General features: G+C 39.4%; 1 protein-coding gene across 3 annotated transcripts in view; it reads left to right on the forward strand.

Annotated features, from left to right (window-relative positions):
• The window catches only part of LOC115170076 (potassium channel subfamily T member 2), a 41,415-nt gene extending 28,507 nt beyond the window's left edge, over positions 1–12,908 (forward strand). The window contains exons 23-30 of one of the 3 annotated variants that reach the window (XM_029726333.1): positions 1,792–1,903; positions 3,267–3,368; positions 4,855–4,938; positions 5,238–5,369; positions 5,646–5,666; positions 6,143–6,455; positions 6,962–7,052; positions 11,076–12,908. In XM_029726333.1, the coding sequence (XP_029582193.1) occupies positions 1,792–1,903; positions 3,267–3,368; positions 4,855–4,938; positions 5,238–5,369; positions 5,646–5,666; positions 6,143–6,455; positions 6,962–7,052; positions 11,076–11,190 (970 nt within the window). In that variant the 3' untranslated portion in view covers positions 11,191–12,908. Of the gene's footprint in view, positions 1–1,791; positions 1,904–3,266; positions 3,590–4,854; positions 4,939–5,237; positions 5,622–5,645; positions 5,667–6,142; positions 6,456–6,961; positions 7,053–11,075 lie in introns of those variants that run through there. The other 2 variants (XM_029726335.1, XM_029726334.1) reach the window with 2 other exon arrangements.
• The last annotated feature ends 3,441 nt before the right edge of the window (positions 12,909–16,349 follow it).

Raw genomic sequence — 16,349 nt, forward strand, 5'->3', positions numbered from 1 at the left:
GATGTCACTTGTTAAATCCACTTCAGTCAGTGTAGATGAAGGGGAGGAGACAGGTTAAAACATTTTTTTCTTTATCCTTGAGACAATTGAGCCATGGATTGTGTGCCATTCAGAGGGTGAACAAGCAAGACTAAATATTTAAGTTCCTTTGAACGGAGTACGGTAGTACAGTGCATTCTGAAAGTATTCAGACCCGTTGACTTTTCCACATTTTGTTACGTTACAGACTTATTCTAAAATGAATTAAATTGTTTTTTTTTCACTCATCAATCTACACACAATACCCAATAATGACAAAGAAAAACAGGTTTTTAGAAATAAAAATAAAACGTTTTCAGACCCTTTACTCAGTACTTTGTTGAAGCACCTTTGGCAGCGATTACAGCCTCAAGTCTTCTTGGGTATGACGCTACAAGCTTGGCACACATGTATTTGGGGAGTTTCTCCCATTCTTCTCTACAGATCCTCTCAAGCTCTGCTAGGTTGGATGGGGAGTGATGCTCCACAGCTATTTTCAGGTCTCTCCAGAGATGTTTGATTGGGTTCAAGTACAGGCTCTGGCTGGGCCACTCAAGGACATTCACAGACTTGTCCCAAAGCTACTCTGCATTGTGCTGGCTGTGTGCTTAGGGTTGTTGTCCTGTTGGAAGGTGAACTTTCGCCCCAGTCTGAAGTCTTGAGAACTCTGGAGCAGGTTTTCATCAAGGATCTCTCTCTACTTGGCTCTGTTCATCTTTCCCTCGATCCTGACTAGTCTCCCAGTCCCTTCCGTGCTGCAGAGATGATTGTCCTTCTGGAAGGTTCTCCCATCTCCACAGAGGAACTCTGGAGCTCTGTCAGAGTGACTTCTTGGTCACCTCCCTGACCAATGCCTTTCTCCACCGATTGCTTAGTTTGGCCGGGCGGCCAGCTCTAAGAAGAGTCTTGATGGTTCCAAACATCTTCCATTTAAGAATGATGGAGGCCACTGTGTTCTTGGGGACCTTCAAGGCTGGAGAAATTGTTGGGTACCCTTCCCCATATCTGTGCCTCAACACAATCCTGTCTCGGAGCTCTACGGACAATTCCTTCGACCTCATGGCTTGGTTTTTGCTCTGACATGCACTTTCAACTGTCGGACCTTATATAGACAGGTTTGTGCCTTTCTAAATCATGTCCAATCAATTGACTTTACCACAGGTAGACTCCAATCAAGTTGTAGAAACATCTCAAGGATGATCAATGGAAACAGGATGCACCTGAGCTCAATTTCGAGTCTCCTAGCAAAGGGTCTGAATACACATATAAATAAGGTATTTCTGTTTTTTATTTTTAATAAATTAGAAAAAAAATCTAAAAACCTGTTTTCCCTTTGTCATTATGGGGTATTGTGATGTCATTATGGGGTATTGTCTGTAGATTGATGAGGACATTTTTTTATTTAATCCATTTTAGAACAAGGCTGTAACGTAGCAAAATGTGGAAAAAGGGAAGGGGTCTGAATACTTTCTGAATGCATGGTTTTTCACGCTCAACAGTTTCCCATGTGTATCAAGAATGGTCCACCATCCAAAAGACATCCAGCCAACTTGATACATCTGTGGGAAGCATTGGCGTCAACATGGGCCAGAATCCCTGTGGACCGCTTTCGGCACGCTGTAGATATTAGGAAGGCGTTCCTAATGTTTGGTAAACTCAGTGTATTTTGGATGTCACATTTGATTACAAAGTTGACATTTTGTTCTGCCATTGTGATTTTCTGTTTTATTTTGTTCAGTTAATCTCAGCTATATTGTGTTTCTTCTCATCCAGGTTGTTCTCCAGTCTCAGTATCATCACCGAGCTAACCCACCCCGCCAATATGAGGTTTATGCAGTTCAGAGCTAAGGACTGGTACTCTTTGGCTCTCTCTAAACTGGAGAAGGTAAGCCGTCACTGAATGTACACCAACTGTACCTCAAGGCCGAGTTTCAGTCCAAGTCGCGTTATAGAAAAACACACTTGACAGCTGACAATTAGCATTTTAAAAGCAATGTCCCCGACCTTTGCGGAGATTGCATTCATGCTGAAGATGTCAACTCAAGCGTAAATTAAAAGGCGCGTTGTCGACTGTTCAGTGTGCTGCTCTATAACACGCCTTGGATTGAATCCCAGCCTAAACTATGTAGATGTTTCTAGCTCTATAAATGCACAGTTTACAACTAGTTATTCTTGTCTGCAGTAGCAAAGGCTATGGACCAGGGCTGGAGTCAATTCCAGTTAAATTCCAGTCAATTGAGGAAGTAGACTGAAACTCAAATTCTCTTTAATGCTTTTCAATTAGAAAAATGTATAATTGGAATTTGAGTTACTTTCTGAATTGACTGGAATTGAAATGGAATTGACCCCAACCCTGGTACGAAATGTACATTGAGTCGTCTTCAAAGGCTACTGACTATACATTGAGTAGTCTTCAAACAAAGGAAGAGAAGGTTAAACAATCATTATGTGAAGACTGGACAGGACATACAGTACAAGCATAGAATTTTTCCACTGGCCTCTCAAACAACACCAGACGTTGGATCTTTTCTTCTAAGAGAAATGATTATTCCCGTTCGTAGACACATGTGACATGTAACATTTTCAGGGGTAATATGACGGGTATTATGTTATGCGTAGGCATCCTTTCCTTAATAAGATATCAATATGGTTCCTGTTGCGGTGCGTCTTTCACCTCACATCAGTATCGACCACCAGCTGGCGCTCTCTCTCTTTCAAATATCCTAAGCTCTTGTTGAGCATCCCCATTTGATCTGTTCCAGTTGTATCACCTGAAGGACTTGATGATAAGGTGACCAGTTGAATCAGGTTATACTGTACTGCAATAGACTGGTTTATTCAAGGAAAGGTTTGCAGAACGCTGCCCTAACATCCCACTGGGAAAAACTGGTTGAATAAAAGTTACTCCACTTTATCTCATCCAAATAATTCAATGTGATGACATTGAATCAACATGGAAAACTGATTGGATTTGCAAAAAGTAATCAACCTAGGGGATTTTCTTTTTTATACCCAACTTTTAACCTAAATTCAATGACAGGGTGACATGTTTTGTTGAATTCACGTTAGATGACAACTCAACCAAAAGTAAATGAAAACTAGATGTTGAACTGACGTCTGTGCCCAGTGGGATTAGTGTGTTGGTGTTTCTGTCCCCCTGTTACATGTCTATGGGAGTTAAAAGAGCTTTGTGATTCTTGCATGTGTTGAAAAGAGCTCTACAAATAAAATGTATTATTATTTATTAGAAAGAGCGGGAGAAAGGCTCCAACCTGGCCTTCATGTTCCGCCTGCCATTCGCTGCAGGGAGGGTCTTCAGTATCGGCATGCTGGACACTCTCCTCTACCAGGTAACCAGGCAGGACCCACCTGTTCTGTACAGCAGGACACGCCTGTTCTGTACAGCTGGACACTCTCCTCTACCAGGTAACCAGGCAGGACCCACCTGTTCTGTACAGCTGGACACGCCTGTTCTGTACAGCAGGACCCGCCTGTTCTGTACAGCAGGACCCACCTGTTCTGTACAGCAGGACACGCCTGTTCTGTACAGCTGGACACTCTCCTCTACCAGGTAACCAGGCAGGACCCGCCTGTTCTGTACAGCTGGACACGCCTGTTCTGTACAGCAGGACACGCCTGTTCTGTACAGCTGGACCCGCCTGTTCTGTACAGCTGGACCCGCCTGTTCTGTACAGCAGGACACGCCTGTTCTGTACAGCAGGACCCGCCTGTTCTGTACAGCAGGACCCGCCTGTTCTGTACAGCAGGACCCGCCTGTTCTGTACAGCTGGACCCGCCTGTTCTGTACAGCTGGACCCGCCTGTTCTGTACAGCTGGACCCGCCTGTTCTGTACAGCTGGACCCGCCTGTTCTGTACAGCAGGACCCGCCTGTTCTGTACAGCAGGACCCGCCTGTTCTGTACAGCAGGACACGCCTGTTCTGTACAGCTGGACACGCCTGTTCTGTACAGCAGGACACGCCTGTTCTGTACAGCTGGACACGCCTGTTCTGTACAGCAGGACCCGCCTGTTCTGTACAGCAGGACCCGCCTGTTCTGTACAGCAGGACCCGCCTGTTCTGTACAGCAGGACCCTCCTGTTCTGTACAGCAGGACCCTCCTGTTCTGTACAGCAGGACCCTCCTGTTCTGTACAACTGACATGCCTGTTCTGTACAGCTAGACATGCCTGTTCTGTACAGCAGCAGAGAAGATAATAATGTTTCTTGCTGTTGAACTAGCTACCTAAAGAGGGTCATCTCTTTAATTAGCCTACAGAGGCTAATCTCTTTAATTAGCCTACAGAGGGTAATCTCTTTAATTAGCCTACAGAGGGTCATCTCTTTAATTAGCCTACAGAGGGTCATCTCTTTAATTAGCCTACAGAGGGTCATCTCTTGAATTAGCCTACAGAGGGTCATCTCTTGAATTAGCCTACAGAGGGTCATCTCTTGAATTAGCCTACAGAGGGTCATCTCTTGAATTAGCCTACAGAGGGTAATCTCTTTAATTAGTCTACAGAGGGTCATCTCTTTAATTAGCCTACAGAGGCTTATTAAAACAAGGTTATCTCTGTGACACAGACTGACTTTTCTTAAGGGCATGTACTGTAGTGATTATAGTTATTTATTACACAATTTTGTACCTCCCAGATATTTTATGTTAAAATGTGTAACATTCTTATTACTGTTACAATGTGTTCATATGCATCCCAGTGTCCATATAATATAATGCTGTTTTGATTTCTGGATGACCAGGAATGACCCTTCTATGTACTGACTATGCACATGTCCTGTCTGTCTGTCCGTCCTGTCTGTCTGTCCTGTCTGCCATCCCAGTCGTTTGTCAAAGACTATATTATCTCCATCACCAGGCTGCTGCTGGGCCTGGACACCACTCCGGGCTCTGGCTTCCTCTGCTCTGTGAGTTACTCTCTGGGTGCATCTCAATGGTCAAAAGTGGCTTCCTCTCCACGTCTCAGACAGAAGGAGAGAAGACAAAGAAAGGAGGCGTCTTTAGACTATTGAGATTCACCCGTTGTACTGTACAGTAATCCTATGTGTGACAGCACAGCAGCTAAGGACAGAAAATAAACTCAGTGCAGGCTTTACTTGCCTGTCCAAATCCTTACACTGACAGGTAAAAGTGGCTCCACGGTCATTTAAAATCATTGTACAGTTGTTCCTCCTGTAGAGAAATGGAGTTTGAAATGACCTTTTAGATGCAGATCTCTGAGGATGACCTGTGGATCCAGACGTATGGAAGGCTCTATCAGAAACTGTGTTCCACTGTGGGTGACATTCCCATCGGCATCTACAGGACCGAGTCCCAGACAGCAGATTCCTCTGAGGAGGTGCCCTCTAGACCGCAAGGCTGTTTTAACATTGTTGACATTCATTTGTTTGGCTGTGAAATCCCAGTTTATTTTTATTTTTTTGTGTGTGTTAATTACATATTACAGCGGCATTGATTATGCTGTCATTCTGTCGTGTGTGTGTTTTTAAACATTTTCTCATTTCTTACGTATACATGTTTAGTCTGTATGCTTTCATGGTTATTTAAGCATGTTACAACACAGTAAGCTACATTAATGTCATTCATCTCTTTTCTTTTCATTCCCCATCATAAGCAATGCGAGCCATCCTCCCAAGTAAGTTCAGCCCTATTTGTGTGATTCCATGATTCATATTTGTGTGATTCCATGATTCATATTTGTGTGATTCCATGATTCATATTTGTGTGATTCCATGATTCATATTTGTGTGATTCCATGATTCCTATTTGTGTGATTCCATGATTCCTATTTGTGTGATTCCATGATTCCTATTTGTGTGATTCCATGATTCGCGAAAAACAATAGATTTATTTTGCCTAATGTTTGTGCAGATGAGGTAGGTTTTCTTCTTCTGTAATGTGTCTTGGTTAAATTGTGCTTGATAAACGACGCCGAGACTTGCCACTGGTGGTTATATCAGGAAGAAATCAATGTCAAACCAACTTATACATTCTCTGTCCTCACTCTTGATCATTCGCTTTGTTCTGGGTCATTTCATTTGACCCTATTTGACTGTAGACATACCATAGACTTCATTCATGTATATGGCATTGTGTTTTGACCGTACTCAGTCACAGCTCTCGGTGTGCGTGGAGGACTTAGATGACCCCAAGGAGCAGAGAGACCGAGAACTCCCCCCTGTGGCCGGAGGGCTCCACCGCAGCTCCACCTCCAGCGACCCATCGGACGGGAAGGCTCCCCTGCTGAGAAGGAAGAGCGTGCAGTGGGTGCGGAAGCTGAGCTGGAGGGGGACTCGAGGGAACCAGCGGGGGGCTCAGAGGGGGGGACAGCAGGGTCTGAGGGCCAGACGCTCAGAGAGACAGGAGCTGGCCGAGCTGGTCAGCAACAGGATGAAAAGCCTTGGACTCTGGGCCACGGCTTGTGGTGAGAGACCCCACACATGGGGAGGGATGTTTTGGGGGGGATTGCGAGTTGTATTTTCAAGGCCTGGAACAAAATATGTCATGTGTTTGAAACATGACACTTAGTCTTTATGGATGGATGGACAGATAGACTAACAATGGAGATGATTGTCATTTAATATACTATGTCAGCCTTTTGACAGACCAAAATGGACAATGGTGAATGCATACAATTTTATCTGTATTCATGTGGCCAAAGCCTGAAGCTACGCATTCATCAGTGTCCATTTATTTCCATCAAAAGTTAATCTCTTGTCAACTATTTTCCGGTCAGTTGCATACGCAAAAAGGCAGTACGTCTTTTGTTGGACAATCATCTCTAATGTCCATCATCTGTCAAAAGACGACTTCCATTGAAAAACCATTTGTTCAATCAGACATTTTCTGACACAATCTTTGTATTGCCGTAGCCTAAATCATTGGACGTTTCAACTCTGGCCTGTCATTATTGTATTTTTCCAATTCCAGATGACATGAGTGAGAACCAGACCACTCACTCCCACACATACGTGTTGATCAACCCACCTCCTGACACCAGGCTGGAGCTCAATGACATAGTGTAAGTATGGCAGCACATAGAAAAGTAGGGGCCTGAAGAAACAGTTGATGAGATGCAAAAAAGTAAAAGCAATCAATAAAGTTGCAAACTCCATATTACTCCATATTATTACTCCATATTACTCCATATTACTACTCCATATTATTACTCCATATTACTACTCCATATTACTACTCCATATTACTCCATATTACTACTCCATATTATTACTCCATATTACTACTCCATATTACTCCATATTATTACTCCATATTACTACTCCATATTATTACTCCATATTACTACTCCGTATTATTACTCCATATTACTCCATATTACTACTCCATATTATTACTCCATATTATTACTCCATATTACTACTCCATATTATTACTCCATATTACTACTCCATATTACTCCATATTACTACTCCATATTACTACTCCATATTATTACTCCATATTACTACTCCATATTATTACTCCATATTACTACTCCATATTATTACTCCATATTACTACTCCATATATTACTCCATATTACTACTCCATATTACTCCATATTATTACTCCATATTATTACTCCATATTATTACTCCATATTACTACTCCATATTACTACTCCATATTACTACTCCATATTACTCCATATTACTACTCCATATTATTACTCCATATTACTACTCCATATTATTACTCCATATTACTACTCCATATTATTACTCCATATTACTACTCCATATTATTACTCCATATTACTACTCCATATTACTACTCCATATTACTCCATATTACTACTCCATATTATTACTCCATATTATTACTCCATATTACTACTCCATATTACTACTCCATATTATTACTCCATATTACTACTCCATATTACTACTCCATATTACTACTCCATATTACTCCATATTACTCCATATTATTACTCCATATTATTACTCCATAGTACTACTCCATATTACTACTCCATATTACTACTCCATATTATTACTCCATATTACTACTCCATATTACTACTCCATATTACTACTCCATATTACTCCATATTACTCCATATTATTACTCCATATTATTACTCCATATTACTACTCCATATTATTACTCCATATTACTACTCCATATTACTACGCCATATTACTACTCCATATTACTCCATATTATTACTCCATATTATTACTCCATATTATTACTCCATATTACTACTCCATATTATTACTCCATATTATTACTCCATATTACTACTCCATATTACTCCATATTATTACTCCATATTACTACTCCATATTATTACTCCATATTACTACTCCATATTACTACTCCATATTACTCCATATTATTACTCCATATTATTACTCCATATTACTACTCCATATTATTACTCCATATTATTACTCCATATTACTACTCCATATTACTACTCCATATTATTACTCCATATTACTACTCCATATTACTACTCCATATTACTACTCCATATTACTCCATATTATTACTCCATATTATTACTCCATATTATTACTCCATATTACTACTCCATATTATTACTCCATATTACTACTCCATATTACTACGCCATATTACTACTCCATATTACTCCATATTATTACTCCATATTATTACTCCATATTATTACTCCATATTACTACTCCATATTACTCCATATTATTACTCCATATTACTACTCCATATTACTCCATATTATTACTCCATATTACTACTCCATATTACTACTCCATATTACTCCATATTACTACTCCATATTATTACTCCATATTATTACTCCATATTACTACTCCATATTACTACTCCATATTACTACTCCATATTACTACTCCATATTACTCCATATTACTACTCCATATTACTACTCCATATTACTCCATATTACTACTCCATATTACTCCATATTACTCCATATTACTACTCCATATTACTCCATATTACTACTCCATATTATTACTCCATATTACTCCATATTACTACTCCATATTATTACTCCATATTACTACTCCATATTATTACTCCATATTACTACTCCATATTATTACTCCATATTATTACTCCATATTACTACTCCATATTACTCCTCCATATTACTACTCCATATTACTCCATATTACTACTCCATATTACTCCATATTACTACTCCATATTACTCCATATTACTACTCCATATTACTACTCCATATTATTACTCCATATTACTACTCCATATTACTACTCCATATTACTCCATATTATTACTCCATATTATTACTCCATATTACTACTCCATATTATTACTCCATATTACTACTCCATATTATTACTCCATATTATTACTCCATATTACTACTCCATATTACTACTCCATATTATTACTCCATATTACTACTCCATATTACTACTCCATATTACTACTCCATATTACTCCATATTATTACTCCATATTATTACTCCATATTATTACTCCATATTATTACTCCATATTACTACTCCATATTACTACGCCATATTACTACGCCATATTACTACTCCATATTACTCCATATTATTACTCCATATTATTACTCCATATTATTACTCCATATTACTACTCCATATTACTCCATATTATTACTCCATATTACTACTCCATATTACTCCATATTATTACTCCATATTACTACTCCATATTACTACTCCATATTACTCCATATTACTACTCCATATTATTACTCCATATTATTACTCCATATTACTACTCCATATTACTACTCCATATTACTACTCCATATTACTACTCCATATTACTCCATATTACTACTCCATATTACTCCATATTACTACTCCATATTATTACTCCATATTACTACTCCATATTACTCCATATTACTACTCCATATTATTACTCCATATTATTACTCCATATTACTACTCCATATTACTCCTCCATATTACTACTCCATATTACTCCATATTACTACTCCATATTACTCCATATTATTACTCCATATTACTACTCCATATTACTACTCCATATTACTACTCCATATTACCACTCCATATAACTACTCCATATTACTTCTCCATATTACTACTCCATAGTACTACTCCATATTACTACGCCATATTACTACTCCATATTACTCCATAGTACTACTCCATATTACTACTCCATATTACTACTCCATATTAATCCAGATTACCACTCCATATTACTACTCCATATTACTACTCCATAATAATCCTTATTACCACTCCATATTACTCCATAGTACTGCTCCATATTACTCCATATTACTACGCCATATTACTCCATTTTACTACTCCATATTACTCCTTATTACTACGCCATATTACTCCTTATTACTACTCCATATTATTCCATTTTACTCTGTATTACCCACTATTACCACTCCATATTACTACTCCATATTACCACTCCATATTACTACTCCATAATACTCCATATTACTAATCCATATTACTCCATGTTACTACTCCATATTACGCAATATTACTACTCCATACTATTACACCATATTACTACTACATGTTATTACTCCATATAACTACTTCATTTTACTACTCTATATTACGCAATATTACTACTCCATATTACTACACCATATTACATCATATTTTTACTCCTTATTATTACTCCGTATTACTACTCCATATTACTACTCCATGTTATCACTCCATTGTACTTCTCCATAATACTACTCCGTATTATTATTCTGTATTTTTACTCCATAGTAGTACTCCATAGTAGTACTCCATAGTACTACTCCATAGTACTACTCCATATTACTACTCCATATTTCTACTCCACATTACTACTAATCCATATAACTACTCCATATTACTCCACATTACTACTCCATATTACTTCTCCACAGTACTACTCCATACTTACATTCACATATTATTTTGTGACTTAATACCCTATGTTTGGGCACACAGTGTCTTTGTTAGTAATTGAAAAGATCAAACCATTTAGAGTCGCAGAGGAGAGTTCATCATTTCACGTCAACAATAGATTGATTAAGAAGTTCTCCATCCTATCATACAGGTATATCATCCGTTCAGATCCCCTGGGGTACGTCCCTAAGGCTGGGGACAGCAGGGAGAGTCTGGGAAGCAGCACATGTCTTGGGGAGCACACCAAGACAGAGACGCCTTTCTGATCCATACTTACACACAACCTGCCTATACTGTTGTGCTGGGGTTGGTTAAAGGGATAGTTCATTTTTTTGCACCGCTAACTGATACAATCGGTTTCCACTAGCATTGCTACAATACCAAAAACATGAACTATCCCTTTAATGCCATAATTATGTTTTACGTCCTACGGTTCACATTGCATTGTGTAAAGCATGGGGGGTGGGGGGGTAGCAATCAGTATAATTTCAGAACGTATCACCCCATACTGTATCTGCTGTTCAATTGATACTGATGTCTTCAAATCTCTCTCTCTCTCTTTCACAATCTGGTCTTTCCAGATGATATACTCAATGCAGGAACTTAGGGCTTTTAAAGACACTCCATGGGGTCATTGTTTTCACCTTTTGGGGTGTGGGGCAAATTGAACTGTTTAGGCACGCTCTGCAAAGTTCACCTCTGTTCTTAGTATGCAGTATTCTCCATGTTATCATAAGTACTGTCTATTTATTCATTTGTAGAATAATATGTCAATCATGAATTGTTACTATACTCATCTGTTGAATGTTTGTTGTCGTTAATATTGACTGTCATAAATTATGTAATGTTTACTCTCATTATCTATGCACACTTTGAAAAAAAAATAGGGTTGCTTTTGAACTGGATATGGGCAAAACTTTTCTTCCTTGGCTTATAAAGGGGAATTGCACTCAAACTATCTTTTGTGGTATTTTGTTTAATTAGTCCACTGTTGATACAGTCCCAAAATGTTTTGCATGCCAGTAGTCAAGTTGTCAAGATATTGGAATTTTAAGGAGAAAAGTGTCTCCAGCCATTTTGGGACTGTATCAACATTGGACTAATAAAAAAAATACCAAAAGATGCTGTAGTTTTTGTACTTCCCCTTTAAGTTTATTTAGGCCAGGATGTAATGCAAGGCACGTTTAGTACAGCACACTATAACAGACTTAAAGGTAATTTGCCATTGAGTAGGCATGCCCAGTGTTTACTATGATGGCGATGGTACGTCAGGGAAAATGGGAACAGCGAGGAAAATACATTTAAAAGGTGTCGGCTGTATAGGGCACCGTGCTATAACTCGCGTTGCCTTAGTTTCTGTATATATTTGACGGTGTCAGTGCACATTAATCAACATATTATTAATGAATTATAATGAATTATTTTTTTAATCATGTTAGACAGTATGAATGAATTGACGCGCGTCTTTTTACATTCAAAACACGGCATTCAAATGAACAATAGCAAAAAAAAGACACATGGAAATAAGCTTCAAGTGTAAAGGCACCATCATTTTAACTATGTAGTTATTTATGACCATGCATGTATTGAGCCGTTTGTTTCGGTTTGCAGAGCCTCTTTGATTTGATTCAATGATGTCACAACTACATTCCCATGAGGTATTGAGGTGTCATGCTTATACTAACCCATGATCCATATATGAGCTTATTGTACTTAACCCACTGTTTTCCCACTTGTTAAACAGTAATCTGAGTACTATATCCAAGCAATATACAATAATACGATATAGCGCTGCACAACCAAAGTGACCCTTTAGTTTAGCAGATAAAAGACTACCAACAAACAATGTAAGCATTAGACAGATTGAAACAAATTAAGAGCACTGAGTTCATGCTTCTTGAAGCTCCCTGGGACTATGATGTATTGGAATGCTTATGGTGTGAGTACTGTTGTCAAATATTCATATTAAATATGATAAACTACCTCCTGGCTCTCAAGTAGTTCTGCTCCCTGTTGTGCTTGATATCCCATAATATCCTAAATATACTGAACAAAAATATAAATGCAACATGCAACAATTTCTAAGATTTTACTGAGTTACAGTTCATATAAGGAAATAAGTTAATTGAAATAAATTCCTAAGGCCCTAATCTATGGATTTCACATGACTCAGCAGGGGCGCAGCCATGGGTGGGCTTGGGAGGGCATAGGCCCACCCACTGGGAAGCCAGGCCCAACCAATCAGAATACGTTTTTCCCTACAAAAGGGCTTTATTACAGACAGAAATACTCCTCAGTTTCATCAGCTGTCTGGGTGGATGGTCTCAGGACTGGCGTGATTACATGTGGTCTGCGGTTGTGAGACTGGTAAACGCGCTGCCAAATTCTCTAAAACAATGCTTATGGTAGAGAAATTAACATTAAATTCTCTGGCAACAGCTCTGGTGGACATTCCTGCAGTCAGCATGCCAATTGCACACTCCCTCAAAACTTGAGACATCTGTGACATTGTGTTGTGACAAAATTGCACACATTTTAGAGTGGCCTTTTATTGTCCCCAGCACAAGGTGCACCTGTGTAATGATCATGCTGTTTAATCAGCTTCTTGATATGCCACACCTGTCAGATGGATGGATTATCTTGGCAAAGGAGAAATGCTAACTAACAGGGATGTAAATTCATTTTTGAGAGAAATAAGCTTTTTGTGCATATGCACATTTCTGGTATCTTTTATTTCAGCTCATGAAACATGAGACCAATATTTTACCTGTAGTGTTTATATTTTTGTTCAGTATAGTTAGATTTGCTACTATGATAATAGGTTATCATATTGTAGTATTATGACAGGAGACAGAAGTCATAATAGCAACTTAGTATTCAGAAGTAGGTCTACAGAGTGATCGTTATAGAAACAAATGATAACTACAGCAATTAACTAACAAGGATTTCTTGTCGTACAATTTCACCATCAGTAGACCTCATTGGTATGTTTCGCCTATGGCAGCAGAACGGCCAGGACCGGACCTGGGCAATCCTGTCAGGTGCCTGTGCTTGGTGCTCGGAAGGCCTCAGAGTGTGTGTATATACCCGTACGGTTGTGTGTGTCTGTGCGTGCCCATACGCTTGTCGGTGGGTGTGGTGTTAGATAAAGGTGTGTGTGTGTGTGTGTGTGTGTGTGTGTGTGTGTGTGTGTGTGTGTGTGTGTGTGTGTAGTGTTAGATAAATGCTTTAGAGCTCAGAGGAAGACAGCAGAACGTCCCTGAGGAAGGGTTCAGGTTAAGAGGAAGGGAGATGGCAGAGTGATGGCGTTACACTGCCCCTTGAGAGAGCTATCTTAAGTAGTAGACTCTCACATTTATTAGACAGAAGGTACAGCTTGATAAAATGTCACCTATCCCAAACACTCAGACTGCATGTGAAAGAGATCTGTATATGAAATAGATGTTTTACCATTTTACATTGATAGAAGGAATAGTTATTTCAATAGTTATCATTGATTTCTGACCGCAATAAGACTAACCAGATAATGGTATGAGATAATGCTTATGAAAATCAACCTGCAGATCAGAAAACTAGGAGACAGAAGCACTCTTGGCTTGTCTCATAGCCAAATCAAATCTTTGTATTTATTTTTTGCATCCTCCCTAGGCCTAATGGCATCCTATGTAATTCATTATCTAGAACACAAAGTAATTGTCTTGTGTTATGCTGTCTGAGAATGTTCGCCAGTATCACAAACCTGCCCATAGGGATTCACACAGCAACACACCCTACATCTTTGTGTTGTTTTTCTTTTCGAGGGAGATTAGAATTGTATCGAGAACTAGACACATAGCTGTTCTTTGATCTGCAGCAATAGTCTACCTACCAACTCTCGCTCCATGGGGTATCCAATCGCTGCTAGACCGTCTTAGTCTGAATTTAATCAAAGGGACGAGATCAGTGAAAATCATCATAAATTAATATTGGGGAAAGTACTCCAATGGGCTTAGATTTGGATCAGTTCTGCTTCACTCCGCTTCCTTCACACCCTTTTACATGTTCCTTTAATTAATGAATCATTTTAATCAAAACACGTCTCACCACCACCACTCATCTCATTCTATCAGATCTTCAAAACATAAACAGCCTTGTTTAAAAAAAAATAAAGGACAAGTCCTTATTGAAGAGCTGCTAAAATGCCTAGATGCCAGGAAAAAGCAAGGGACACATAAGGTAGTGGCCTAGCAGGGAGCTTACAGTTACATAAAAAAAGCTGCTAATGTATTCTGCTGATATCGTTCAGCGCTGAGGTGTCAACGCCTTTTCAAGTGTTAGTGTCCAGAGCCACAGCAAACGATCCCTTAACTTGGGTGAACATGGAGTAAAGGCTAAGTACGCACCAGTGTGGGGCCCCCCGTGTTGAGGGTCAGCAAGTGAGAGAAGGAGGGGGAGAGAGGGAGGGGAGAGAATTTGACTTGGTTAAGCTTTTCTAGAGGATGTACAATGGTTCCAGACACTACCCCACACATCCTGTCTCAGACCTTATCTCCTCCATGGCAGAAGGAGGGAGTGACTGGGCACAGACATTGTGGAGACAACTAATTGGTTAATCACGCCAGCCCTTCACATGGTTTGCAGTAGGTAAAGACACATATTCACATATGAAGACAATGTTCCCTCCTGTCCTCTTCTCTTTCTGATATTCTGCATAGCAACGGGGACGTTATAGACAAGCCTGACTTCTCCCCTCTCTGGGCCACAGGTGACTGAGGCCCATATGAGGGAGGAAGTGCAACTGCAAACACCAGAGTCTGAAGGGATACATTCAAATAACAAGAGTTCAACAGTTTAATCACATAAGCATGTTATGCAGATAAGACATCTTAATGATCTATGTTACCGAGCTAATTCTGATTATCCTCCACATTACCCTTTCAAGGGACGGAGTCTCTTCCTGAGACATCAGAACAGTAACATGATATCTTACTAACATTTGTTGCAGAGTATATGAATTATAAAAATAAATACTCAATGTCGAGTACCTTATTTCTATGTAAGCTTCCTCCGTTGGGAAACTGAGTTTACAACCTTTATTCCTCAAGACATACTTGCACATGTTTAATCCCACAGAATAATACATTGTTGAGGAAAATACAGAAATAAGAAACAGAAATGAGAAACACTCCCTAAGTTACAGGAGAATCAGTGTCTAAACACAGGCCTCATCACAACAGATAGGACAGTCATCTCTCTGAACACGCCCACAGACATAACAGATTGTAGAATTATCTGTGCAGTCTGATTCAATGTCTGGGGATGGTGGATGGGCCGCATCGCCCTCTTCTCTCTAGTCTTCACCCAAGGTGGGAGGGAGTCCTGCCATGGGACTGTTGCATCCTCCGTTGGAGCAGGTCCCGCCGTCATCGGTGTCAGCACGGCCGCA

Source organism: Salmo trutta, chromosome 31 (genome assembly GCF_901001165.1).
Source record: "Salmo trutta chromosome 31, fSalTru1.1, whole genome shotgun sequence".
NCBI lineage: Eukaryota > Metazoa > Chordata > Actinopteri > Salmoniformes > Salmonidae > Salmo > Salmo trutta.